Source organism: Sebastes fasciatus, chromosome 1 (assembly GCF_043250625.1).
Source record: "Sebastes fasciatus isolate fSebFas1 chromosome 1, fSebFas1.pri, whole genome shotgun sequence".
Classification (NCBI taxonomy): domain Eukaryota; kingdom Metazoa; phylum Chordata; class Actinopteri; order Perciformes; family Sebastidae; genus Sebastes; species Sebastes fasciatus.
This window is the reverse complement of record NC_133795.1, coordinates 5,081,778-5,109,171: the sequence shown is the minus strand read 5'-3', so window position 1 is coordinate 5,109,171 and position 27,394 is coordinate 5,081,778. Positions and strand designations below refer to the sequence as shown.

General features: G+C 42.7%; 1 protein-coding gene across 4 annotated transcripts in view; it reads right to left on the bottom strand.

The window, feature by feature from the left end:
- The window catches only part of pdzrn3b (PDZ domain containing RING finger 3b), a 121,201-nt gene that overhangs the window by 17,698 nt on the left and 76,109 nt on the right, over nucleotides 1–27,394 (bottom strand). The window contains exon 1 of one of the 4 annotated variants that reach the window (XM_074647337.1): nucleotides 5,230–5,497. The exons of 2 other annotated variants lie outside the window; for them this stretch is intronic. In XM_074647337.1, the coding sequence (XP_074503438.1) occupies nucleotides 5,230–5,298 (69 nt within the window). In that variant the 5' untranslated portion in view covers nucleotides 5,299–5,497. Of the gene's footprint in view, nucleotides 1–4,969; nucleotides 5,123–5,229; nucleotides 5,498–27,394 lie in introns of those variants that run through there. One more of the 4 variants, XM_074647417.1, reaches the window with a different exon arrangement.

The following is a 27,394-nucleotide window of genomic DNA, read 5'->3' as shown; positions in this document are numbered from 1 at the left end:
GCTGAAGTTACAAAGTCAAGCGAGTATTTTCTAATCCAGCCAGGATTGATAAAATGCCTTCAGGTAAAAAAAAAAAAAAGTGCAGTCTGTTGACTTTTGTAAAAGAGTGTAAAAGCATATTTTCATGCTTCCAACATGGGAGTTGGAGATAAGGTGTTTAATGAACTGGAAAGATTTCAAGTGTTCATGGATTATTAAGTCCTCGGAGAGATGAAGGAGAGAGCAGAGAGTGGGCGCTGTGCCAGGCTCGCTGAACAAGAGGATCTGCCTGTATTATCAGTAAGGAGAATTAAGACCTCCCAGAATCCCCCCAGAGGTACGAGCTGGGGATGAACGTGCCCACACAGATTTCATTCAACCACTATTTACCGTACTACGGAAAGGCAGAGCTCCACAAGAAGGCTTAATACCAACCCAGTCGCCAGAAAATTTGTTGGCATTGTACGTTTCTGCACAACACGGGATACGTTCAATGCCGACGTTTCTGAACCAAAAATATGTTTCATAAATACGTTTCATATCAGCCTCGTATCACGCTTTCAAAAACGCAGAACGCCACATGGTTAACGTTGTGAAACAATATATAGGTTTAGGCAACAAAACTACTTGGTTAAGATCAAAAAACAGATCATAGTTTGAGATCAACTTAACGCAACAACGTAACGCAAAGTAACAACATTACGTAATAATGTAATGTTATAAGGTAACGCAACAAGGTAACGCAACAAGGTAACGCAAAGGTTTACAGTATGTGTGAGTCCTCTGGCCACAACCAGCAGGAAGCTCAGCATCAGAAATGCTTCATGACGCTCTCATCAAGAACTGGCGCGATTGTAAATGAGCATTTAGTCATCGTCACTGCCTGATGACGGAGCTGTTTCACGTCTGTCAGAGCAAGACTCTTGACCTTGAGGGCAAGTCTAAGTCAAGTCTGAGCAAATGTAACATGCAAGCCTTTTACTGCAGCTGACCATGACCATTACTACAATATAGCAGCACTGGGTTGACTTGACTTTGAACATTTTCCTTTCAAAGTGTTTTGCACGCATAGCTGAGACCAATCGCTTCAACGCAGTTCATAAAACCTAGAGAAAATATAAAGGTTGGTGCTGCACAATCCCACCACTGCAAGAGCTTCACACTAAACCTGTACGGTGAATGGAGGCACGACCCGCCGGCCATCATTAACCCGTGCTAGTATAGTTGTACATTATGAGTGCTCCTTCTAGTAGGACACATGTAATGATTAGACATAGTGTGTCAGACTGGTTGTGTCCGCTCTGTAATGTGTGCTGTCCTAGATTGATCATTGTGGTTAAATTGGCCAAAGACCATGAAAAACACAATGTTTCTCATAATTCAGGGTAAATAGACAAACTATTACGCTCTTATTGTGTTATTACTGTAATCCTGTTACTCTTTGGGCTAAAGGCAAATAATTACACATGCAAGATGTGGCCTTGAAAATGAATAGGGGTCAAAACTGATCAAGATTTTGCTTTTGAGTGTCAAGTGATTCAAATCTCACAGCATCAAGTCTACCTACAGTCTACAGTCTACAGTCTACAGTCTACAGTCTACAGTCTACAGCGCTGCCTGATGAGAATAAAAACAGAGACTGATTCTCTCCACCTGACTGACAAGATGACAACTTTTTTTTACACCTTTCAATTCTCTTGTTTGTCACGTCTGAGGAAACGTTGGCTGTCAAATGGCCGGCTGACGTTCTTCTTAGAAAATGGAAAAAGAGAAAAATTGAGCTGCAACGATTGGTCAATTAATTTATTAGTCGAACGACTGAAAAATAATCCCAACTATTTTGACAATAAATTCATTGGTCATGTAATTTCTGAAGCTAAATAAACTGAATGGACTGTTGGTAAGATGAAACAGGACATCAGAAGACATCACATTGGGCTCTGATGGACATTTCTTCCCAATTGTTGGACATTTTATAGTAGCAACTAAGGACTATTGTCATTGTTGATTAATCTGTCCATTATTTTCTTGATTAACCGATTATTTGTTCTATAAAATGTCAGAAAATGGTGAAAAATGTCGATCAATGTTTCCCAAAAGCCCAAGACGACGCCCTCAAATGTAGTAAAATGAGTAAAAAAACAGAAAATATTCACATTTATGAAGCTGGAATCAGAGAAATTTGACTTTTCTTTCTTAAAAAAAAAAGAAAATTACTCAAACCAATTAATTGACTATCAAAATAGTTGTTGATTAATTTAATAGTTGATAACGAATCGATTAATCGTTGCAGCTCTACATAGACTAAACTATTAATCAATTACTCAAGAATATAATCAGCAGATTAATGGATGATGAAAATAATCGTTAACTGCAGCCCTAGAGAAAAAGCTGGAAACCATTGAAAAAACAACCTGGCAAGTATGAAAAGAAAAAGTGTCCCATCAAAGACTCGGGTGGAATGACAAAATCCTTCCGCGACTCTTCCGAGAGCATCGCTATCATTAACCTTTTAAAATAGAAAAAAACATCCACAGCGCGTCAGAAATCATCTGCGTTATCTCTGCTGTCATGTGGGGCCGGGCGCTTGGCTTTCGTCTGAGGGCGGCGACATGACAAATGACTTGTCATGTTCAACCCGGGCACACTGACTCTCGCTACAGAGCCTCGGTGGCAGACGGAGCAACTGACAGAAGTAAAGACTGCTGCGAGACAGACAGAAGAGGGTTGAACAGGCTGCCAATCCTGGATAACTGACAGGCCCGATGACACCGTGACCGCGGAGACAGCGGAACAAAAGAAGTGACAGCCTTCTCCCATGCACCATGTTGTTATTAGTGGTCCGTTGGGGGGTGGAGGAGTCTTTCTGACCCCAATATCAGCTCCCATAATCCATTTATTATGCCACTGCATACACCCATCTTTTCTTTGAGACAAGCAAAAACCTTTTAGTCTTTTTTTTTTCTTTTTCTCCACGAACAGACCTGATCAAAGCCCAACTATTTGCAGGCACAATGTCAGACTTCTCGCTGTTCTCTTCCCCTGACGGGAGGGAGAATAATGAGCGAGATCCACAGAGAGCTTGATCATTACGTTCATTTAAACCAGCCACTAGCCACCCGGCACCCCCCGTGCGGCAAATGGAGATGTAATTTGGTGTGATTGGAGGATAACACTTGGCTGGGGTCCATTATGGATGAAAAGAACGAGTGGAAAAAAACAAACAGATTTGAGCAGAAACCAGTCCTCAGAAGATGTGCAACACAGTCTGTCAGAGTCTGCTGTTAGATGTTTTCACTCATTAAACCGGACTGCCACTTGAATCCACAACACTCTCAGATGAATAAACCAGTACTCTGCGAGTGAGACGTCTCAATTAAAGTTGACGACGCAGCAAAAAGAACAGAGGATGGCAACACGCTGTAGGTTTTTGTTCTGGGCCAACACACGCCAGTCACACTGCAAATGATATACCCACAGTTTCTCTCCACGAATAGAAGGAATACATAATAATCCAGTCAGCTAACTTTCATTACGACTTCAATATCAAACATTTTCCTTTTTTAATGCTACGATCTGCAATCAAATGATTTTGAGAACGGAGCTGGAGAAGGTGGGTTCATGCTGAGTTCACCTGGCGGCGGAGAAGATTCAGACAGAAAGGTAGAAAATTCTGAGCAACGTCTGGGGAGATTGGCTGAAGCAAAAAAAAAAAAAACTGCATTTAATCATTTTCAACAGAAAAAACCTTCGAAACCAATCAGGGCTTGCTTATCTTTTCCAAATAAATCCAACATGCAAATTCAAATGTCCTAAACCAAGAATGTATTTGGAATTTCAGGAGGGATAGGGGATATGGAGAAAACCAAATACCTCGATATTGATATTGCGACGATATTGTAGGGTCGACTATCTGTGCTTTCACAAAATATTAACACAATGAGATTATTGATAAATAATCATCCATAATGCGAATATAATGACTAAATGGGTAATAATAGAACAGCTAGAACAGTCTGTAAGTTCAGGAAATTACATCACTTTTTCTAATGCAGTCTTAAAAACCAGGAAAAGGCAACGCCTATGCCATATTACGATATCCTAAATCTAACAGGATATCTAGTCTCATATCATGTTATCAATGTAATATCAATATGTTGCCCAGCCCTAGACTGGGGCAACTAATCATTATTTTCATCATCCATTTATCTGTCAATTATTATATAAAAAAGTCCATGTTGATGTCTTGAGATTATTAGTTTTGTCTGACCAACAGTCCAAAAATCCAAAATATTCCATTAACAACGATATAAAACAAAAGACAAGTAGTAAATCTTCACATTTGAGAAGCTTGAACAAGAAAATGTTTGCCATTTTTACTTGATAAATGTTGATTAATTAACTAATCAATTTATTACTGCCATCCAAGACTTACTGCAATACAATCACAGTGCTTCAGAAATCATCTGCGTTATCTCTGCCCAGCTCTACACTGGAGCAACTAATTATTATTTTCATCCTCCATTTATCTGTCAATTAATATAAAAAGTCCTTGTTGATATCTTGGGATTGTTAGTTTTGTCTGACCAACACAATCCAAGATATTCAATTAACAACAATATAAAACAAAGACAAGTAGTAAATCTTCACATTTGAGAAGCTGAAACCAGAAAATGTTACTAATAAATTAATTGTTTCAACACTAATCAGGGTTGTATTGTTTAAAAGACACTTTTAAAAAGAAAATGAAGAACCTGTTGTGTTATTGTGAAAGCAGTCTGTGTTAATGATGCATCTCCAACACGCCTGCTCTATTTTCTTTAGTGGAAAAAAAAGTGCCAAACCAGCACCGGAGTGTTAAATATAAACTTCTAGTGAAAGTCAAACAGGGGTTAAAGCCCCGAAAGCTCCGAGTCAGCATTCAGTTGACAATGAGGAGGTGGGCAGTGATCGGAGCACACACTAGCAGACACATTGAGAGAGCTGTCACCTCTTCATCACCCCCCCCTCCTCCTCCTTTAAGCGCAGCGCGCCACCTCTCGCTGACCCCTGCGGCCAGAGTTCAGGCTGCTCAGCTGCAGGAGCTCCAACAACTCCTCTCTGCTCTGCTCCCACTCAGCCGGTGACCCCAGAGACACGAGCACAGCACAAAGTCACAATAAAAGACTGAAAACTGACTGAAAAGAAGTAGAATAATACAAGCTAGAAAGAGTTGCTGAGTTTTTTTTTGAAGAGGCTCGGTCACAGTACCTGACAGACTTCATAGAGTAGTTTATATTGCTCCTTGGGCTTCTGCAGGGTACAGAGGCTGCATCCCATGGTGGAGGAGATCACACCATCCAGGCTCTCCCTCCAGCCACTCACTCACACAGTGGAAGCAGTTATCTTCTCTTTCTTCTCCTCCTCCTCTCTGAACTGACTCCCTCCGCCCGCTCACAGCCACACAGAGACTTTGGCTGACAGGATTGACTTCCCCTCAGCTTGTGGCTGTATCTCTGCGCTCAGCCTCGTCTCTCTCTCTCTCTCTCTCTCTCTCTCTCTCTCTCACACACACTAACCCCCCCTTCCTTCTCCTCGCCTCACATGCTCCCTCCCTCTCCGACGCCTTCCAGCTTTCTGCTGAGCTTTACGGGGGCCAGTGCCAGAGCTCGGCTATATTACACCCCCTCATGTTTATTAAACGGCCGCTCATTGATTATTCATGAATGGAGGCTGACATCACGCGAGATGAAGTCCTCTTAATTAATAAGCATCATTAGATCTATTGTGCAGGAACAAGCTGAGGCGACAGGAAGGCTTTTCATTTCACGGCAAGACTAATATGTTTCTCTCCAGAGGCCCCCCAAATCTCGTTTGTTAACAGTTCCAGACTTTTAATTTGAAATCCAAAGTGTGACGAGAAGACATTCATCTTTCATTTGAGGATAAAGAGCTTAATATTTGAGATTTTATGCATCCAAAGCTATACGCTCCGCTCTGCTTTGTTACGGCAATACCCTTTCCGTGCCCCAGTTAAATTAGCACTTGGTGACCTCTGGTATACTAATCCGGCATTCTTTCCTCGTGTATGTCTCTCCAAATACACAGACCCAAAGCCAGGGAAAACAAATAGAGCAGATACATATTTATGCTGGCCCTCTCCAGAGCAGCCGGACAAGCCCTTACCCAGCGGAGCATCTCATGCGTATATATATATATATATTCTTGCTGCCCTGTGTGCAAACAATTGGGTATGGCTCTATAAGCCGGACCTGGCATCTGTCCTGTTGTTTGCTCTGGTGCCACACCAAAGATAAATGTCCAGTAGGGGCAAAAAGGGGAACAAATGCTGCTGCTGGTTACAATGTGTTGGTTTGTAAGAGTCCAGGGTTCCTACACGTTTTACATTTCAATATTCCAGACTTGTCCAGACTTCTCGGTAGATTCTTAAGACATTATGAGACTTCATGACTCTGGGTGCAGAGGATGCTGTGACCAGACTACCATGCTGTTGCCCTTGCATACAGCTTACAATTGCCGCCTCTCCCATGGTGGAGATGTCGAACGATTTTACACAAATTTGCATCCAGCTTACTTGTTCCATTTGGAATCATTAGCCAACTAGGCTTATATTTGGGATTGACAAGCCAGCTCTCAGGAAAACCTGCATTTGGCCGTTCAGTGCGAAGTCCTAGGCAGACAGTTGGATGCCCTTCCGCTGTCAAACATCTTGCACTACTTGGGGCAGAGCTGTTTTGCAGGCTATGACGTACAGGCGTAGAGGCTGCTCTGCGTAGGAGTGTGCGTTCAGTCGCACGCCATAGACCTTCTTCTTACCTTGCTTGCGATGACATCAAGCTCGCTCTCAAATGCCATGAAAAACACTATGCTGCTTGCATGATCACTTTATTTTCAGAAATTCTGAATGTTATATTTCAGGAAACAGAATAGGAGCAATAGTCTGGAAACACAAATATTTTCCCATACTTTCTAGACCTTGGAAATTACTAAAATCAAATTCCATACTTTTCCACAATATGTAGGAACAGTGAGGGTCAGAGATGGAAAACTTTACAGGCAGAAGGTGTGCGAATGAAGCCAGTATTCAACTGTGTGATGTTTTTGTTTACCCCCTCACGATTCAATCCCACTCTCGTTGCGAAACACAAAGGATTGGTTCAATTAAGTCCACGCTGCTAAGCCGCATACCTGGATAGATTTCATGGCGGGAGGAGGGGGTTGGTCATGTGGGAGAAACCCTGACTGCTGCTGATAGTGGAGTTTCCTCCTGCCAGATGTGTCCACTGATCCCTATCTATCAGCACTTCCACACTTCCTGCGCTTCTCCAAAGACAGCCGCATTGTTAGCGAGACTCGAAGGTTTCCAGTCAAATGTCAAGAAAATTTTATGTTAATCTTTTTCAAATGCCATAGAAAACATAATGTGAAAGGCTTCACATTATGTGGAATAAAACTACAGCAGAAACACAAAGCAAAAACGAAAGCTGTTCGATGATGTCAACTAATGTTGGCCATATTTCAATTAGAACATTTTGTTCGCCTAAAAATGTCTTATTCAGCGTTCGGTTGCACTTAGCTCCGCCCTCTCGTGTCACATCTGGTTGCAAAAAGCCAAGATGGCGGCGGCCAAAATGCCGAACTCGAGGCTTCAAAACGAGAGTCCATAAACCAATGGGTGACATCAGGGTGACTACGTCCACTTCTTATATACAGTCTATGGCTGCAACTCATATTGTATAATGGTGTGACAGTATGTACATCACTTCTGGAAGGTTTTGGTAGACAGTTTTTGGATAAAAACAATGCTACATTATTATGTGAAATGCACTGCCACAGGTTGTTATAGTATAATTTATGTATTGGCAAAAACACTCCTGCCTCAAGCAAAGTTTTATTATTTTACCTTATCAGAATTTACCATTTCTTTTCGGCTTCCCAAATTTCTAATTTACATAATTCACTCGACTAATGAGATTTCACTTTTCCACTTAATCTCTGTGTTTGTATTCTGTCCAATAACTATTAACCAAAGGCTGTCTTCAAATAAATTCTCATCTTTTTCCCACAACCATAAACTCACACAATACTGGACAATCTAAAAAAGAGATTTTAAAATAAGATCCTTCAGGCAGAAGAAGCGATGGTGACAAGAAGTTGCCTTGGGCTGAACTGTGAAGGTATCTGTGTGAATTTAACAATCACTCATAATTACTGCAGGCTTCGCTTGTCTGGGTGTACGAGGCTCACACTTTCATCCAGAGTGGCATGAAAAACTAATTCTATGCTCACATTTAGCCGTGCCGTTGTGCCTGGGGCTGGGATCGGTGGAGAGAGTTTTAGCCGGCGCTCTTGCCCGGCTAATCTTTCTTTCACACTGAGATTATCCCATTCACAAAGTCAAAACGCAGACAGCGCTCTGATATGAACAACTGCTTTAAAGGTTACGGCTGCCGTCGCAGGGAAAAATCTGTGCGTATTAATGAATAATGAGCAGCGGAGAAGTCAACTGAGGACCTGTTCAACCGCAGAGTGTCTGCACACTGGCCGTCATTGTGCTCGGAGATTTAATTTTGTCGGTGCTGATTAAATTTCTTGCCCTCGCTGGTGACAAAACCTCTCTCCCCTCGTCCCCGCGGTGTGGTTTGATCTCAGCAGAGAGAAACACACACACCTCAGCTTTTATTCATTACAGGTCTAGACGGTGACACAGTGTCGGAGGTTCCTATCTCAGCGGGACCGAGACCAAACGATAATAATGTCATGCGGTTTGTTATAACAAACATCAACATTTGTAGGTTTTTCTTTTTTTTACAGAGGGCTAGAGGTTACCACATCCCTTCCCAATTAGCAATGTGGTGCTTGGATCCTGAGGCATTTGATCTACGCTTGGTTGGATCATTCATATTCATAGCGGCTGCCTGGTGTTGTTTCGGCATCCCACTGGGCCCAGTTTAAGAGTCATAGCTTTAACTGGAGCCACGGTGGGATCAGGTGGCGATCGCTGCGGCGTACACCATCCCTGTGTGGTTTAAAACTCTCTCTGAGCTCTTTATGCGCCTCACGTTACAGAAAATTGACAATTTCACCTGAAGAATATGGCTTCTACATACAAAGCTTACAGTTATGGGCTGCACATGATTTATTTGATTAATTGTTTACTCAGAAAATCGTGAAAAATGTCCATCACGATTTCCCACAACACAAGATAACAACTACCAATTGCTTGTCGCGTCCAACCAACAGTCCACAACCCAAATATATTCAATCTATAATTATATAATGTAGAAAAAAAGCCACGTGATATCTCACTTTAATCCGTACAAAAACCGAAGCATAAACACAAGAATTTACCGTTTTATGGTTTGTGTGCCGGACTATTGCTTCGCCAGCCAAGAAGTAGTCTGGGATGTAAGGCTGCCTTCACACCAAATCAAGCACTGCGGCGATATAGTGCAGGATTGTGGTGTGGGAATGTCACTTAATGGCCCATTAACACCAAGCAACTGCACGACAATTAACATCTTTTGTTCCCTCATGGCTGGGTAGTACAGCTCTGGATCCTCGGTTACGTGATTTGTCGGGTTGGGTTTCTCCAAAAGTTGATACTGTTTCAACTCTTTGTCGCAGGCCGCTGCGTTTTTTTTTTTTAAGCATCTCCCTGCGGTCCCCAACGCTATAGGTTAAACGCACTACCCACCTTCAAATGAATGGGAGGACTGGCCTTTTCTCCACAATGCCTGATTTAGTGTGAATGCAGCCTAACACCTGTAAAATACCAAATGCTTCAGTTTTTATAGAGCTCATCATCAAACTCTTGACAAAAAAGCGAATAAGCACATTTCCCAAAATGTTAAACTACACCTTTTATTGCCTCTCTGAAGATTTACAGTGTGTGACTGGGGAGTAATTGCATATACATGACCCTCATTGTCTTCTGTCCACATGATGGAGTCACAGCAGATCCACTGAAATTAACGGAACCTGACCTCAACATTTCATCCTGCCGCGTGGCTAAATGCCAAGACATTCAGCCCATCTCTACATCGTGGGAAGCGCCATGTAATCAGCGATCAGGACGGAGAAAGAATGTTTAAAAAAAGGTGGACTTAACAGGGTGTGGAGACAAAGTCTGCAGAGGGTGACAACGTGGCAACATGTGGAAGAAACGGGACACCGATGGCTGATAGTGATAACACAAGGAAAAAAAGCATGATGTCCAGGTCCTCTCACACGACTCTAATGCACTGTCCAGACGGCAGGATGAGGGTGGGGAGGGCTGGAAGACTCGGAGCGATAGAGTGACAGGGGAAAATTGGCTACATATTGTGAACGTCTTAGTGTGGCTGGTCTGTTGTATAGAGTGTCATTGTTCTGAGCATCAGCGGACGCTGGATTAACGTCACTAAACGTCATGTTATTTGAGGTCAGGAGAAAAGAAAGAGGACTTTCCACTGTTCTCAACGGTTCTTACTTTTGTGGGGTGAAACCAAAAATGCTGAATAACATAAACAGGCAGATGCTTAAATTTTCCTTTTTCCGACATGACTGGATGAACTGACTGGTCTGAAGGGGGACGCTACTTAAAGCAAAGGGCACCACTCTCTGATTAAGGCCTCCTTTATAAAAAGTTAATAAGTTTATAAGTCTGCAGTTACAAACATTGTGAGGTTTCTCACTTTCCAATAAGCCAACAGCAATGGTTAGTAAGTCATATGTAATTATAAATGTTTAAAGGTGCCCTGTACAGTATTCTTGTAAACAAACAAACAGCAAACAAACTGTCGCCACAGGAGAATAATGTGAAACCATTGACAGGAAAGTGTATGTACAGTAGTCACCGAGTGCTCGTGCGCTCCATAGCTGCAGATGTGTAATGTATAGATTTAACTTAAAGCTGCAAGCTGGGAACTTTGAGCAAATATGATAAAAAGTTATTTTTATTAACTGACACTTTAATCTGACAGTAGTGCATGAGACAGATAATCTGTGAAAAAAATCCATGTTCCTCTGCCTCCTCCTCGTGCTCTTAATGACATTTGCAATATTTCGCCGCGCACAATGAAAAACGACCAACCAGAGCCAATAAGTGGTCGCTAACGCAGCTGTCAATCACTGCTCACGAACTCCGATCAAACGGTCAAACTAGGCAGCGCTGATCAAATACAAATCAATATTCTGTTACTGTAATGTCTATTTCTCTCCTGAAATGTTTTCAGAAACATCTTGTAGTGAACTGTTTAGCTGTAAAATGAGAAAGTTTGTGACCCCGGCAGCCATGTTGAGATCAGTCGAGCCAAAACCAATCACGCAAACTTTCTCATTCTTTTTTGACACATTATCTATGTCAAGATATAGTGACGGTTTTATAAAAAATACTTATTTTTTTAACCCTATTTGCTCAAAGTTACCCACTGCAGCTGCAGTGGTCATACATCCATTGGTTGGGTTCCCCTGATTAAAGGGCCACACCACCGATTTTATACATGAATACTAGTTCACCCATCATGAAGGGTACTCAGCTGGTGTAAACAGCTGTATAATGTCTTCTGTGTTACAAACTGGAGGTTTTGAGTTTAAAAGATGTTGGTCATTTAGGCATGGAGGGCCTTACAAAAGACGCTGCTTGAGAGCAGTATTGTGGGAAACGTGGGATGCAGCATTTCTGTGTCAAGCTACAAAAATTGTATCATAAGTCAAACTATCTTGACCTCTTATGCTTCAATTTTGTCCGTTCTTCTTTTAATCTGTCTTTCGTCTGTAAACTTTATGGAAGTGCAAAACTAAATCCCTAAAACACCCCTTTAATTAAGAGGAAAAAGTGTGAAAAGGTGTCATGCTGGAGTAGGAAAATGCCAGTTAAAGAACTCAAAAGTTATTAATAATGGGTTATAAAGGACCTATAAAGCATTAGTGAATTAAATAAAGCCATCAGTTACAACTTATAAAACCTTTACGAATGGTGCCTTATTAGAAAATGGTACAAGGCAAAGTTTGCTTGAGAGCAGAACACCAATAAGATGTTATACTGAACTGCTAAATAAAGGATATTTTTTTCCTCTGACAACTTCTTTCTAAAGTATGAATTTTCTCAGGCAATAGTCAACAGGTTTGGTCCACCATAGACGGGGATTAGAAGGTCCCCACTGAGTTGATTTTGGCCATATCTCAGTCCCCCTTCATATGGTTTGGTTTTGAGCCCTCATATCAGCCCTCTAATCTGTAGAGGAAATGAGGGGGGGAGAGAAGGGAGCTACAACGCCGCCACCGCCGTGTTAATGGAGATACCAGATGAGGGAACAGGAGCGGCGAGACCTAACACGAGGGATGTTGAAGGAAGGTGTGAAGAAGACAGACACACGAGACGGAGAGACACACACGAGTAACCGCGGAGGAGGGACAGAAACTAAATGTGTGGAGGAGTTTAATGAGTCTCCAGTCCCTCTCAACTGTACCGCTGGGGCCTGAGCGGCGCGAGGATCAGTGTATGCATGTGGGTGCCAGTGTGTGTGTGTGTGTGTGTGTGTGTGTGTGTGTGTGTGTGTGTGTATCCACCTCTGAAACACTGGGCTGTGCATAATTTATCAGACAGCTGTCAGCTTTGTACTCCTATTTACACTGCGAGCCAGATCCTGTGCCAACAGGGAGCCCGGCCAGCAGGAATGACAGCCACCGAAACAGTTTAATTGGAGACTCAAACAACTAATAATGCCATCACTATCACTTCAGTGTAATTACTTAAGTATGAGTGGATGTTAACAAGACTGGAAATGCTGCGATAACGCTCCTTTTACACACAAACGCCGATGTATGACGCGGGATATTTTTGGGAATTTAGATTTTTCTTCACAGAACGTGTAAATATGTAAACCTGCTTCCTTCTTTTCAAGCTCCCCGCGGCTGTCTCCCATTATCAACAGCTTGCCAGTAAAAATGCACAGAATTTTTCGCTTTGTGCTTGCTGTATAAAATCATCTTCATTTTTTGGGGCTTTAAAAAAACAAAACAGCTTCAGGCATTTGTTGTGGTGCGCTGAGGTGGTTTACACAAACATTACGACGCAAAAGCAATTATCAGTTTTGGTGTGTGTTCATCATCAGACTGGGACCTCGGTCCCTCTGCCAAACTTGTGGGAACGTTGCCCGCTTCTCAAAAAAAAAAGAAAAAAAGAGATTCAGTCAGGTTCTTCAAATAAAAACAAACATCACTCACAAAGGAGTATGGAGGAGAGCTTTCTGGCTTTCTAAATGAGCCAGCGTTGGTGCCAAGTTGATGCAGGCAGGCAGGCATGGGCAGCATGCGCTGAAGTGTAAATTAATTGGTCTTGGTGCAGACAGTGACAGTGATTCTCTTGGCTTGGTCCCCCGCAACCCACCATCACCTATAAGAGACCTGTATTTAGCTGCATAATAAGCCGAGTAAAATTACCACCTAACCTTTGCTACTATAAAAAAAACGTCTCCACTACCGTGCGATGGCGAGGTATAATAAAATACTATTTACAGCTAATTATCCAAATGCCACGACATTCCTGGAGAAGGTAACTCACGGCGCTTGTCAACACAGTTATTAGGCGGGATATTAAAAGGAGTTCATATTTCATCCCCCCTCTCTCCCGTATATACGGAGAGAGCGGGGCTCGATGATGTGGCTCCGCTCTGAGGGGTCCCTGAAGGACTCTGCCAACTCTGTGGAGTCCACACAGAGTTCCTGTCACCAGCTAATTCCCCGAGCCTTCATCACTCCCGGCTGCTCCAGCACGTTGGCAGCCAAAGTCACCAACGAAAGCCTGCAGCTACACTGGTTGCGGAGCGAGGAAGCGTGGGTGCACATACTGTACTGCTGATACTGTCAGCAGAGTAGGGGGCACAAAGTGAAAAGGCTCTGGACTGAGACTGTAGAGAAGCAATCAGATAACTTGGACAATTTTTCCGTCTTGGTTTGGCGCAACTCAACCTGTTCCGCAGAACTTGACTCATTGATGCCTGTATTTGTTGTGCGAAAGCTCAGAAAAATCTGCCTTGATCCGTATAATAAAGTACGTCGCTTTTTCGCAGTGCAATATTTGTGTTCTGTGTGAAAACACTCGTGACAAAAACAACACTTCAAAAACATATACTGACGTGTGAACTAATCGCACGAAAAAAAGTGTGTTAAGTCCTTTATTTACAGCTGTGGTTCAACGGTTTTGCCGGTTTGATCCCTGGTTCCTCCTGCTGAAGTGTCTTTGAGCAACCATCCCAATGGTTGGGCGAGTGTGTGCTAAGGGGAGAATGAGGCATACAAGCGATATAAATGCAGTCTTTTTACCTTCCCAGGAACTCAATGTCAATGCCAGGGGTCTTCAAACTACTTGGCACTTTGCCATCCATCCTTCTCACCAATCTAATGCAACCAGAACTGCCTACATCAAAAGGAGAGCAAGCTGGACGAAGCCAGAAGAAACTACTATGAAGCCAGACGGCTACAGAGCCCAGTCCTGTGGTTACAGGTGAGTCAAACCTGTTTCTCCCAAGACCAGGACCACACAGAACACACTCATGAGGGCCAAGCAGGAACATCCTAACTTGTAACTTGAAGGTAAGCGATGTGTTCACATTTCCCTCAGCCGTTGACAGCTGCAGAAGGAACCTGCGTCGCATTATCACCTCCAGAGCAGCGCTGACATTTAGAGGGTCTCCCTAAAGCAAGGAAATAACTGGAAATGGAAATAATAGCAGACCCCTTGACTATGTCTACACGTTACGGTGAATTTAGTTCAGTTCCTGTAGTGGGAAAAGGGGGAATATGTCAACCTGTTTGAGTGAAAGGTTCCTGAAGAGTGAGTTATAGCCAAAGGTCCACGTTCAGCCCTTGATCTCATTACATTACAGTGCTCTCTCCGAATGAAAACCTCTGAGTGAGAGCCGAGGTCACTGAGAGGTAACTGACTGACATGTCGGTTGACATCACTCAAACGTCTCAATACCCAGCCGGGTTTAACTGCAGAGAGTCGGCTGTGATGAATGGGCCCCGCCACACACACAGTCACGTCTTTAGCACTCCACGAGAATTTGATGAAATTGCTAGTGATGTTAACTGGATGTCTTGACCAGTCAGTAAATCTCTTTACTACGTGACCTCCACCGGGCTATTAGTCAGGCCGAGGCAGTGACCTCAGAGGCCTTATGGGCAGTGAGGGCCGATTCACAGCCTCCCTGTTGTTTTTGCTGAGCCGGTCAATAATTTGAAAGCGAGATGGACGCTCCTCTTCAGATGGGTCAGACAAAAATTGTGAAACTCTCACGAGATTAGATTAGAAGGTTAGGCCTTGAATGGTTGACCTTGAATGGTTAAGGTTAGGCTTTGACCTTGAATGGTTAAGGTTAGTAAAAGTCATCGGGCAAAGAGTCTCGCAAGAGCTTCTTGCAAATTTCTGCAATTTGTGGGTTATCTTCTAGACACAACCCTTCAGAGGCTCCAGGGGATGTCAGCTGACACTTATTCTAAACATCACTTTGACTGATAGTTAATTTCATACGTGGCTGCATACACCTCTACATACAGAGGTAATAACACGTGAGAGGCAAGACGTAAGAGCTTTTAGCCATTTCACTTGTTCTTTGTGTTCCCTTTGCAGAGAAAAATGGTTCAAACCATTTCAATTCTGAGCTTTTTAATATCCAAATATAGGAAGCCTCCAACATGAATATAATAGCTGGTGACATTGAGGTTTAGACGAGCACTGTCTCTTTAACTATTCCAGGATTTTTAAAAGGTGTGAAATGACAAGTTGTACACTGGATATCATCATTATTAAGCAGGAGATCCCACAGGGGTACCTGACACAATCTGGTTTGATGATGACGGCTGACCTTTTGGATTAGACGAAAACCACCAAATTCATTTTCTCTGCCGCTGGCACTTTGAAAGTTAAAATGTCTTTGAGCAACACATTTAGCACTGATATGGTGACTTCAGCTTATCTGTCCTTGCTCTTAATGCTTTATCCTTTTTCTATATACTGTAGCCCCGGGGTTTGAGGTTTAAAAAGATTACATACTGCAAGATTGCATTGTTCTGATTCAGGATGGAAAAAGGTCAAACAAATCTATCGAATTTCCTAAAAATGCATTTGGGTTGTGTACATTTTCAGATAACTAGCAAAATTTCAAAGGTAGGGTGCTGAACGTCAGTCAAAATTGCTGTTTTTACTACAAATTTGTAACCATTAAATATGCATAATTGCCATAAAAGCTAGTAGCAGTTTGAACGTGGCAGGATTTTCCACTACTTATTATGCAAACTGTCATGCGTAGTCTGTACTGAATTAGATTTTGCCAATAAAACTCCTTTCAAATGCTTCCCATGACACATCTGCTCATGACAATACAAACCAGATTTGCCCAAAGTAAATTTAATTATCAACTCCCAGGAAACCCAAGTGTGTACAATGTCCCCATTCTCCCACTACTGATCCAATGATTACCCCAAAGAGTGAGGCTTTTAACGAAGGAACTGCTAATGCCATTAGCCCCGAGTGGAAAATGAATGTGTGACACATGTCAATAGATGCACTGAAATGATTGCGCAAAGTGGTTCTTGGAGTGCAAATAGAAGCATTTAGTGTGCCACTGTGCTGTTCAGAAAATGCCCTAATGATATGCAAAGCATGCACAGAGTTATGCATTAAAATGGAAATGTGACTGCAAAAAAAAAGAGAAAGATGTTCGTGCTGTCATTTTCCTGTTTATTTTCCAAATAAACAAGGGTATTAGAGCCTTTACCAAACAACTCAGTGGCTCATAATGAAGCCTTTTTCAGCATGTACGTCTTTCAGAATGAGACGCATTATATGCTTCAATTATGGTGACACACTTAGCTGTCAGGACAAGGAAATACCAATATCAATAAGAGGCGCTGGTTGAGAACATTTCTGCTCCAGCCAGTGGGCTCAGTGTATAGCACATCAAACTGGGGAATTGGAAAATGGCCCCAAAGTGCAGGTTTCTCCTTTGATGCTCTGAGCATCATTAACCCAAACATAATTCCTGGAGAACTGTTCCCACCAACACATCTTCAGAAGGAGCGTGTTTGATTGAAAATAACAAGAACTGCAAAATTCAGCCTCCCCCCGACCCCCCTCCCACATACATACACTTCTCCCCCCTTTCAAATGGAACGAGAGAAAAATAGACGCATGCTTTTAAGGAACCCAAGCCTGTAATTTCTGTCTCGTTGCGACTTCATTTGTGCTGAAGTACCCCGCCAATGCTGCCTTTACGGAGCACAATGCCGTGGCGACGCTAAGAGTATACCCGGTCCATTAAGAGAGGCAGAGAGAACTATCTTTCTCTTTTCGAGAAGAGCAAGGGAGCGAGGGGAGGGGGGAGAAGAGACACAAAAGAGCAACAGACTGAGGGGGAATAGTGGATGGAGGGAGAACAGGCAGGGGCTGGGGGGTGCTAATGCAGAGAAAAGGAACAGATAGAGAGAGAAGGCTGCGGTTTAATGAGGAGACAGTGATTTTAGGGGCGAGCAGAGAGGGGGGGGGGTTTGATCTTTGACCTCTCGGATCCCTCGGTGCGTGTGACAGGCCTGAGTTCAGACGGAGGATTAAGGTAATCAAGGGTAGTAATGAGAACAGAGCGCACATTCATGAGCCTCCCCGAAAGCAACAATTATGCACCTTTCTCCTGAGTGTGTGTGTGTACCTACATGTCATCTTTGCCTGTGGTGGTTTACTTCATGACAGAAGGGGGCCACTGCAGACAGATATAGATGTGTGAAATAATGCCCACAGATCCCCCCCCCCCCCCCTCCATTAATGGGATACCTAGCCTTTGTCCCACTTTCCAAGGACACGTGTCTTTTAGCTGGTACAGATGACACGTCAAGCCGACTTGACAGGAATGAGTTATTGTAAAGTGGATATCTGAGGTACAAAAGTCACCTGGTTGCCTCGGGGTGAAGCTACGCTGTGGTGCTGAAAGTCCATTCAATCAACTGAAATTCAATCAGCAACAATTTTGATAACTGACTATTCATTTCTGCCATTTAATTAGCAAAAATGCCAAACATTCGCTGGTTCCAACTTGGGAGTTTGTGAACATTCAGAGGGCGTATTCACCATTTACTGAAATTTTATAGACCAAACAAAAAAATCAACAGATTAAATGGTAATGAAAATAGCTGTTAGGGGTAGACATGTACTGATAAATCAATTATGGAAGCATCTATTTCCATTACCGGTTATTTTCTTGATTATTACGTCAATCATTTGGTTTGTGAAACATCAGGAAATTTCCTTGAACCCAAGGTGAGGTCAAGAAATGTCCTCAGTCCAAAAGCCAAACGATATACAAGTTACTATGATGTAAGACAAGAAAATTTTTGTAATTTTTGCTTGAAAAATGACATAAATGATAACTTATGATGTATTTAGGAGCCGATTCGATTTCTGTTGATCGACTAATCTTCAAAGAGTATCCCTTCCATCAAAAGGTAGGTGTTAAAACCCACTCCACTGTCATTACGTAAGGGTAAAAAGTTGTTTTTATGATTAATAATAATAATAATGGCATTCTTCATAAGTGTTATATGTTCATATTTTCTCCTGATAAGGTGCATTACGTGTCTCCGTTACTCCTGGCCAATCACAGGCTTGGACTGCTGAATGTGCACCAACACTTAAGTCGAACAAGGTGCAGAGAAAAAGCTCCGTTGCTGTAGAACATTTTTGTGAAAATCGTGTGATAAGCTACGTGGACAGGAATGAACCAACTCAGTGTTAGGAAATCCTGAAAACATTGTTCTGGCACGTAAATCTGGGGCAGAATATGTAGTTTGGTTTAGTCTGGATTAGAGGTTTGCAAGTAAGGATACAATATAAAGAAATAAGGTATCCCAAACAAATCCAACATAAATAGCAATATCACAAAAAGAGAGGAACTGGACTTTGTAGATCTTTTTCAAAATCCTTACACACTCAGCACAGTAGCAAGAAGAGGTATTACACAGCCCTTTCTGTATCCTAGCAGACGCCCCGACAAGGCCAAGAGTGAGGAGGCACCTTAAAAGGCTACGCTCCGTTTGCAGCAGGCTGGCGGAACATGACTTCATTTTGAGGTCGGCACAATCCCTTCAATCACTCCAAAAAAAACCTGGCTCCGGTCTTAACACCTACAAAAGGGGGACGTTTAAGTCCTCATAATGAGGATGCCACATGCCGATATCAGCTTTCACAGGCTCCGTTTGACCGGTGCTCCTGGTGGATGAAGTCACGTTCAGCGGTGCACATCCCTGCCTTTTTTTTTAATCACATGTTTTCAATTACTCCGGGAGCGCACGGAACCAACTCGTGCTGTAATTCAATAAGGATACAAAGAGGCAGGTCGAGAGGGTGAGACAGTCGGGCATTGTCCCGGGACAGCTGAGTGACAGGGGTGAGTTTAGGACCCCAGAGCACACAGTGGTTACTTTGTACCTGTCAGTCAAGCTGTGACACGGGCAGCCTGCCAGGGGGACTCGGGGGGGACGCCTCGAGAGGCGAGCGAGGTGAGAGGTCCTCCACCACGGGGCAGCCCCCCCACCGGCAGGTGACTCACCACCCTCTGGCTTAGAAAAAACTCCACATAATAATAAGAAGGGCAGAAGGGCGGAGCAGCTGGCTACTGGGACACACCAGTCGAGAGGGTCAGGACCAATATGCACTACGGGTCTTTAAAGCACTCGGTGGAGCTACAAGAGCAGCCAGGATGACACCAATTTCAACAAAAGCGATTAAAGAAGGGCTTTTCACTTCATGTCATTACAGATACGGATAGAAAAAGCATGTTGTAATTTTGTTTTCACAAAAAAAAACTATGTTGTAGCACATCTTTTGTTTCCAGAACTCTCCGAGGTGTTATACGGATTTGGCGCCACACTTCTCGAGCCATAATTGGCTGATTTAAATTCACTGTTTTAAAAATCCACGACTGGTAAAAAAAAAAAAAAAAGAGAAAGACAGATAGTGGATTTTTGAGTCCGATACTGATATTGGTATTTTGAGTCTATACAGTCATGCTGGTGCAGCTGTGTAAAGGCCTTCATACACCGGGGGCATTTTTTTATTTTGTTCGATGATTCACACGTCAATATATTTTTTTCGAAACTGTTGTTTTTGTCATGAATGTTTCCACAGAGAACACGAATATCACATGGCAAAAAATGCAATTTACAAGGTCGATTTTTCGGAGCTTTCACACCACGAATAAAAAGCATCAACCAATCACGTGGTGCGGAACGGGTTGAGTTGCGACTACATTTGTGAAACAACAACACAGAGGTTCCATAGTTCAACCTCGACGAGGGCAGCGCAGACCACATTTTTCACAAAATGCACAATTGTTATGAATATTTCAGCTTAGTTGCCCCACTAGATTGATCCGGTCCACTCTTTCCGTTCATACCTTTCACAATAAAAGCACCTAGACATATAATATTCACAGGTGAGTATTTCACATTTTCGTGTTGTTTAGTCGTCACGCCCCCGTCTCACCCCCGGTGTGTGAAGGTCTAAGGGTGTCTTTGAGCTAAATGTCAGCATGCTAACATTTAGCAAATTAGCACTAAACACAAAGGTGAAGTTGAGGATGATGGGAATGTCATTAGTTTTGCAGGAATTTGGTCGTAAACCAAAGTATTGGACAAAGTGAAATGTTGACCTGCAGCATGAGGGATATTAGGATTCATGTCTGTACAAGACGTTGTGCCAATCCATCGAGTAGATGTGGAGATACTTCACTGAATAAGTGAAAACTTTTACATCCTGGTGTTGCTAGATGAAAAGACGTGGGATCACCAAAGACATTAGGATACATTGTCCAGGAACTACGGATATCTGTACCAAATTTTATTAATGAATAGGAATGCCCCTTATTTTGAAATGAGATTTTCAGCAATCATTTCGGGATGTAATGGTCAGCTGTCCACTTTGGCCATATAGTGAATATTTCCGTGGTAATTACAGCATAGCACAGTCCAACTAAAATATACCAAACACAGGAATCTTAAGCAAAGAACAATCAATAATAGTTGCATATAGTGCTGCTAAAATCATCTCTATTTGCAAGATCCAAAAGCGCCAGTAGAAACCTCAGGTTTCCTTTCCACTGAGGCTCACACTCGGAGCTCTTTCAGCCCCATCTATCTCTGTCAAAGCTTCTCACTACAAAGTACTCCTTCCTCGGTCCACCACTGACTACTTCCTTATCTACCGCTCTCAGCTAATACACCATTATTCAGACTGCTTCCGAGCCGGTGGACGTCCCTCAACCAAGGAAAAAGAAAAAAAAAGATTGATTTTTGCCGCTGAGTGGTAGAAGGTAAGGAGGTATTATGTGCCAGTCACGGCTGGCCGGGCTGCCACCTGGAGGGAACGGCTGCGGACAGCAGATCACACAGGGAGAGGCCTCTGAATAAAACCAACAACCCCCGAAGATCAACGTTGAATACAAACGCAAAATGTAAAGAAAACTGTAGGCATGAAACACTGGCTGATTTACTGATGGGGAGTCCAGCAAACAAGACTGATTATTCAGTTGCAGAATCCAGGCATGAGAATTGATAACACCAGTTATTGTTGATGCAGTCAAATGACCAACATGCGTCTTTAAGTGCATGTGCTGTAAGTAGCTTAGACGTTTTAAAGTAATGCACTGCAATTCATCACAAAATCAATTCATATGTAATCCACGTAAGTGTGAACTAGGAAGTACAGAGCAACAAACGCCGCATAGGGAACAGGTCTGGGTGGGTAAAAAAACCAAAACACTGGACTTTCGCCCAGGAGACCGCTGTTCGTGTCCCGTGTGAAATCAGACGTCAACGTTGATTCATTTGTCACGTAAATTCTGTACTTAAGTTAAGCCACTTCCGTAGTTATTTTAACCCAAACTGGAATCTTTTCCTAAACCTAAGCAGTTTTGTTGCCAAAACCTAACCAAGTCGTTTCCTGTCAAGATTAAAATGTATTTTGAAAAGACTGCATGCATGTAACAAGCGGAAATTGACACCTGCGTCACATGTTGCTGGACATTCGTAGGAAAACACAAGAAATATAAGGAATCATTTTTTTGGTAAGATATCATACGAACTGTTTTATGAAGATATGTTGGAATATTCAAGAAATAACAGATGAAAATCCTTCAAATCTGAAAATGTAAAAATACAGTTGACTAATAGGGGCTTTTGAAGACTAAAATGCTTGTATTTGGAGTTAATAGATGGGATTCTGTGCTAATATTCTCCATCTTTAAATGTCAATTTTTATTCAAAAAAGACTTCAAGGTTTTGATGTTTCTAAAGATTTGCAGAATACAGTTCCACTGTTAATGCCAATATAAAACTCCATTTTCAGTTACATTCATTCAGTCATGGTAGGCTGGGGTGCCACAGCAGCTCCTGACCTGATGTTGCCTCACATAAAAATGATTCCATTGAGTTCAATGCAGTGTGGTACACAGACTTTGGGAAAACAGCACTACTACTGAGTATTGGCAGATATCCTGAGTTGAAGTTGGAGAAATAAAGTTGGATTGGTGCATCCCTTGAGTGCTATGAGTCAGTATAACTGTGTTATTGTTAAGGAGAACAATCCTCTGACACAGCTTTCAAAACCATGAAAGCTTTGCACTGAAACTTTAATTCTTTAAGTGTAAGCACTTTAAGGCAGAGAGTGTCTACTTACTCAGTGGCAGAGGAAACTCTGGGTACATCAATGACTTTATATTAAGAAGAAAAAAAAAAAATATGTAATGAAAACTCAAATGAATAAATGTGCAATTTAACTAAATATTCATCACAAACTTTGCAGACTGAAGTTGACAGTATGCCAAGCATATAAGCTTCAACAATAAGCCCAAATCAAACCCAAGCAAGCAAGGAAATACAAAAAATATGATTGGGTTTATGACCCTACATGTCTCTTCAACCCCCCTCCTCCAGGTCCCAGTGGTCCGTCATTAGCCGTCCCAGGGTGATATCTCCCTCTGCTCCTAATTGAGAGCCACAGGTTGACATGGTGTCTCACTAACTCCTCTGCTTTGATGCTGTCGCTTCACCTTTGCCTCACGGCACACAGGCTCCTAATGGGACAAACAGGTGAGCAGGAAGAACCACTAGCCAACCTCAGTATCGTTCAAAAAGACAATGACCCCCTTTACACCTGGCATTATAATGCGTTTCAGATTGCAATCGGATAGTGCCTGACCAAATGAAAGCACAGGTGGAAATGCAACCACGCATTGAGGACGGATTGTGATCCAATCAGCCAAACCATCTCTGGAGGTGGTCAGGGACGTACTGTGACAACACTGAACACAAGTGTACAACAGTCTGTGTTACAATCCACATACAACAACAACTACGTGGGCGTAAATACGTAATTGTGCGCGACTGTTCCGAACCAGTGAGGAAGCAGCCATTAACCAGTTAGCGAGCTAAGCTACTAGCAAGAAAGTAGCAAAAAAGCTTGTTGAAATGGATATTCACGATACTAGTGGATGGAGTCAAGACCATAGACTGTATAAGATATGGACGTTCTCTCCGTGACGTCACCCGTAGGTTTCTGAAGAGCCGTTCTGAAGCTCAAAGTGGGCGGCTCCGGGCCGTCGCCATCTTGGCAGTTGACGACGCAGCTTAACTCCCGTCTAATCCAAAAATGGGCGGGTCCAGGTGACACAGCAGATCAGAGAGCTAGCGACCTGGTACGCAACCCACCCCCACCTGTCACTCAAAGTGGCAACACCCTCATTAAGCCTGACTTTAAGCCTTAATATAATTTAAACGGGAGAGTTACATAAAAAATCACCTCCCGTACAGTTATGAACGGGGAAATCCGCTATAGAGACCAAAACCGTTTGTTTTTTATACCAGGCTGTAAAAATGTTTATTTTGCAGTAAAATTGGGCATTTTAACATGGAGGTCTATGAAGGTTGACTCGCTTTTGGAGCCAGCCTCAAACAAGACGAGACCAGGTGTCTGTCTGCTTTCAATTTCGTCTGAAGATCGTATACAAGATAAACTTGCCAATTCATATCGCAACCGAGCCATTAATGAAGCAATGGCTAAGCAAGAGGTGGAGAACGGCTACAAGCAGTCCAGGCTGCTATTGCAAAGGAGAGGAGAATGTGGCGTTCGGTTGTTTGAGCCGGACGGAGCAATTGGATCTCAATCAAATCTCAATGTGGACACTGGAGAAAATACCAGGTGTAAATGTAATCAGGTTCTAGATACAATCTGGGTATGAGACACATTTTAATGCCAGGTGTAAACGGGGTTAAGTGTCTCAAAAAACAGATGAAGGTGAAGAAAGAGAGACTCTTTTTTTTTAGAAAGAGAGACATGAACAGAATAGGACTTATACAGGCTGGACATGAACAAGGAATTTTCTATTAGATGCAGCCGTAATGACCTTGGTGAAAGTTTTTTTTCTCCAAGAACACCTCTATGTGTGTGTTTTTGCGTGTGTGTGTGTGTGTGTGTGTGTGCGTGGACGGGATGACGAGACTGTCAGGCAGGCAGCGGCTGAGAAGACAGTAACAATGAGGCTAATGCACATGCCGGGCAAGACCCCAGTCGCCAAGGAAACGCAACGTGCTTCTGACCGTCGCCATGGCAACCTGCATCCCAAAAGTGTCAAGAGCTCTCTTCAAGGGGGCGATGTCCCATTGTTAAAGATTTCTCTCTTGAGGTTATCCGTCTTCATCAGAGTGTGCGTTACAAAATGAAAATAAGGTATTAAACAGCTAATGGATGGAAGAATGAGATTTTCCAAATTGAAACGATTATAGATTGTGCAAACTCAACTAACCCTCTGAGGTCACACCGTCCTCTCAACTGTATAATAATAATTGGAGATAATCCTTTCCAATCAGCAAGAAAGAATTTGGATAATGAAATATTATTAAATGTGCCAAAGAATATGCTAATTCGGATGTTTTTTTTAATGAAAAGCGACGCTCATTGGCCAGTTGGTCCAACCCTGACTGCATCAGCGTGCCTGGCCCCGAGCTCCGGCGTTGGTGGCGGTTCAAAACCAGCTCAGCTACACACAAAGTCATGTTATGCAACCTGAGCCGGGCCGAGAATGTGATTTTCTCCGTCCGGCGGGCTCTAATGCTGCTCTTGATGTGTAATGAGTACGAGGGTTCAGGTGAAGCTTTTGTTCTCTCTCGTGCGCTCGCTTTGTGTAATGAGATTATTGGTTCAGATGGGAGTTGGAAGGGCTGACGGATGGAAGGGCTGCAGATGTATGGAGTGTGTGTGTGTGTTTGTGGGGGTGAGGTTTACATGCATGCATGGGTTGACTGCCCTGAGGGGCTGATCAGCAAGCAACAGGGCAGAGATTAACCCCCCCCCCCGATTACATCACAAATCTGCCCCAAGCCGCCGTCCTCTGCCAATACATGCAGCTCTGAGATTTGGACTGTAGAACTCACCCCTGGTGACACACACAGACACACTCTGGCATGCACTTTCCCTCACATTCCAGCACCGATGGGGAAACAACAAACAGCTTGCCCATGCAAAACATACACAATAAGTGAAACCTCTCACACAGAGAGAGAGAGTGAGAGAGAGAGAGAGAGAGAGAGTGTGTGTGAGAGAGAGAGAGAGAAGCAAGGCCACGGAGAGTTCAGCTGCCGTCCAGACTAAACAACCCGCGGAGAGCCGCGATCACTTCATCTGCTCTCGTTCGACAGGGAGGTCAAGTCATTTGAGAGGGAAAGAAGGAGATGTCCACCTCGGGGTTACATCAACAAGGTCAGACCATTCACAGACAGCGAGAAAGAAAAAGTAAAAGGTTGCCATACAGTGAAGCACTTCTCGAAAGAGGCAAAGAGCTTCTTCAGAGTGAACTCTGTCAGCGCAGTTGACCTGACGTCTTGCATAACCCTCAAACTGCAGAACATGTGGAGAGTATATTCAGCTGATTAGACTGTTGTTAGGCTATTAAATAGGTATTATCAGTTGCTATAAGCCCCATAGACGTGGGAAGTTGTAGTTTTGTTATCTAAACCTACAGAAGTGAAGTTGTAGTTTTGTTGCCTAAACCTATAGAAGTTGTAGCTTTGTTGCCTAAACCTACAAAAGTGAAGTTGTAGTTTTGTTGCCTAAACCTAAAGAAGTTGTAATTTTATTGCCTAAACCTAAAGAAGTTGTAATTTTATTGCCTAAACCTATAGAAGTTGTAGCTTTGTTGCCTAAACCTAAAGAAGTTGTATTTTTGTTGCCTAAACCTAAAGAAGTTGTAGTTTTGTTGCCTAAACCTAAAGAAGTTAACGTTTCGTTGCCTAAACTTAAAGAAGTTAACGTTTCGTTGCCTAAACCTAAAGAAGTTCTAGTTTTATTGCCTAAACCTAAATAATTTGAAGTTTTGTTACCTAAACCTAATGAATTTGTAGTTTTGTTGCCTAAACCTAAAGTTCTATTTTTTTTTGCCTAAACCTAAAGAACCGTTTTCGTTTGTGCTCATAACGTGACGTTTCATTCAGTTTTACATGTTAGAATGTGTTACTTTTAAATTTCACTTCCACATCTATGGTGCTTGTACAGCGACTGATAAGGTCTATTTAATGGCCTGATAACAGTCAGATTGGGCAGCATATTGCACTGCATATGCTGTTGTAGTAGCAAAAATCCATAGCAGTCTACCCTTGCAAGGATCTCACAATCTATACTGTGAAGAATGAACCATACAGTGTGAGAATATGCTGTAAATAATTCAGTGCTAGGAGATTTGTCGACAAACACAGCTGGCCTTCGCTTTCGTGGCTTCCTGATGGACAGCATCTTTTGTCTTCACATACCACCAACATTTCTAAATGATGCTTGCTTCATTGTATGGGCTCAACTTTGAAATACATATTCATGTATCTCATTACAAGCAGACAAACAGCCTGAAAAACCCCCCGAAAAAAACCAAAAAACAAATCAAGCAGTCGGGAAACTTTCCCAGACATCCAGGTTTTTTTCTTTAAAAATCACACAAAGCAGTAACGAGACTGTTTTGCTGAAGGGAGGTGGGTTCAAATAAGGGCAAGGAGGAGAGGTAATGTATTAAAGAGAGCTCTGAGGGGGGTTCTGAAGAGTCATATCGCCACCTACTGGCGGTATTTAAAAGCCTGGGAGTGAACCCTCTGATGCTGAAGCAGCAAAGGAGCCTCAAAATGCTTCAAAGCTTTCTGTTTTGCTTTCATGTTGCGTGCATGTTAAACAGAGACACTGTAATGACTTTCACAGATGTTCAGTGAGGTAAAAGAAAGGAGGGGATGGCGAGGTAGGGAAAGGAAGTGGGAGAGAAAAACATAAACAAGCAGACAGACACAAAGTGAGAGTAAGAGGGGGCGTGTGAGCAAACAAGAGAATTTGCGGAAGCAGCTTCAACAAGTG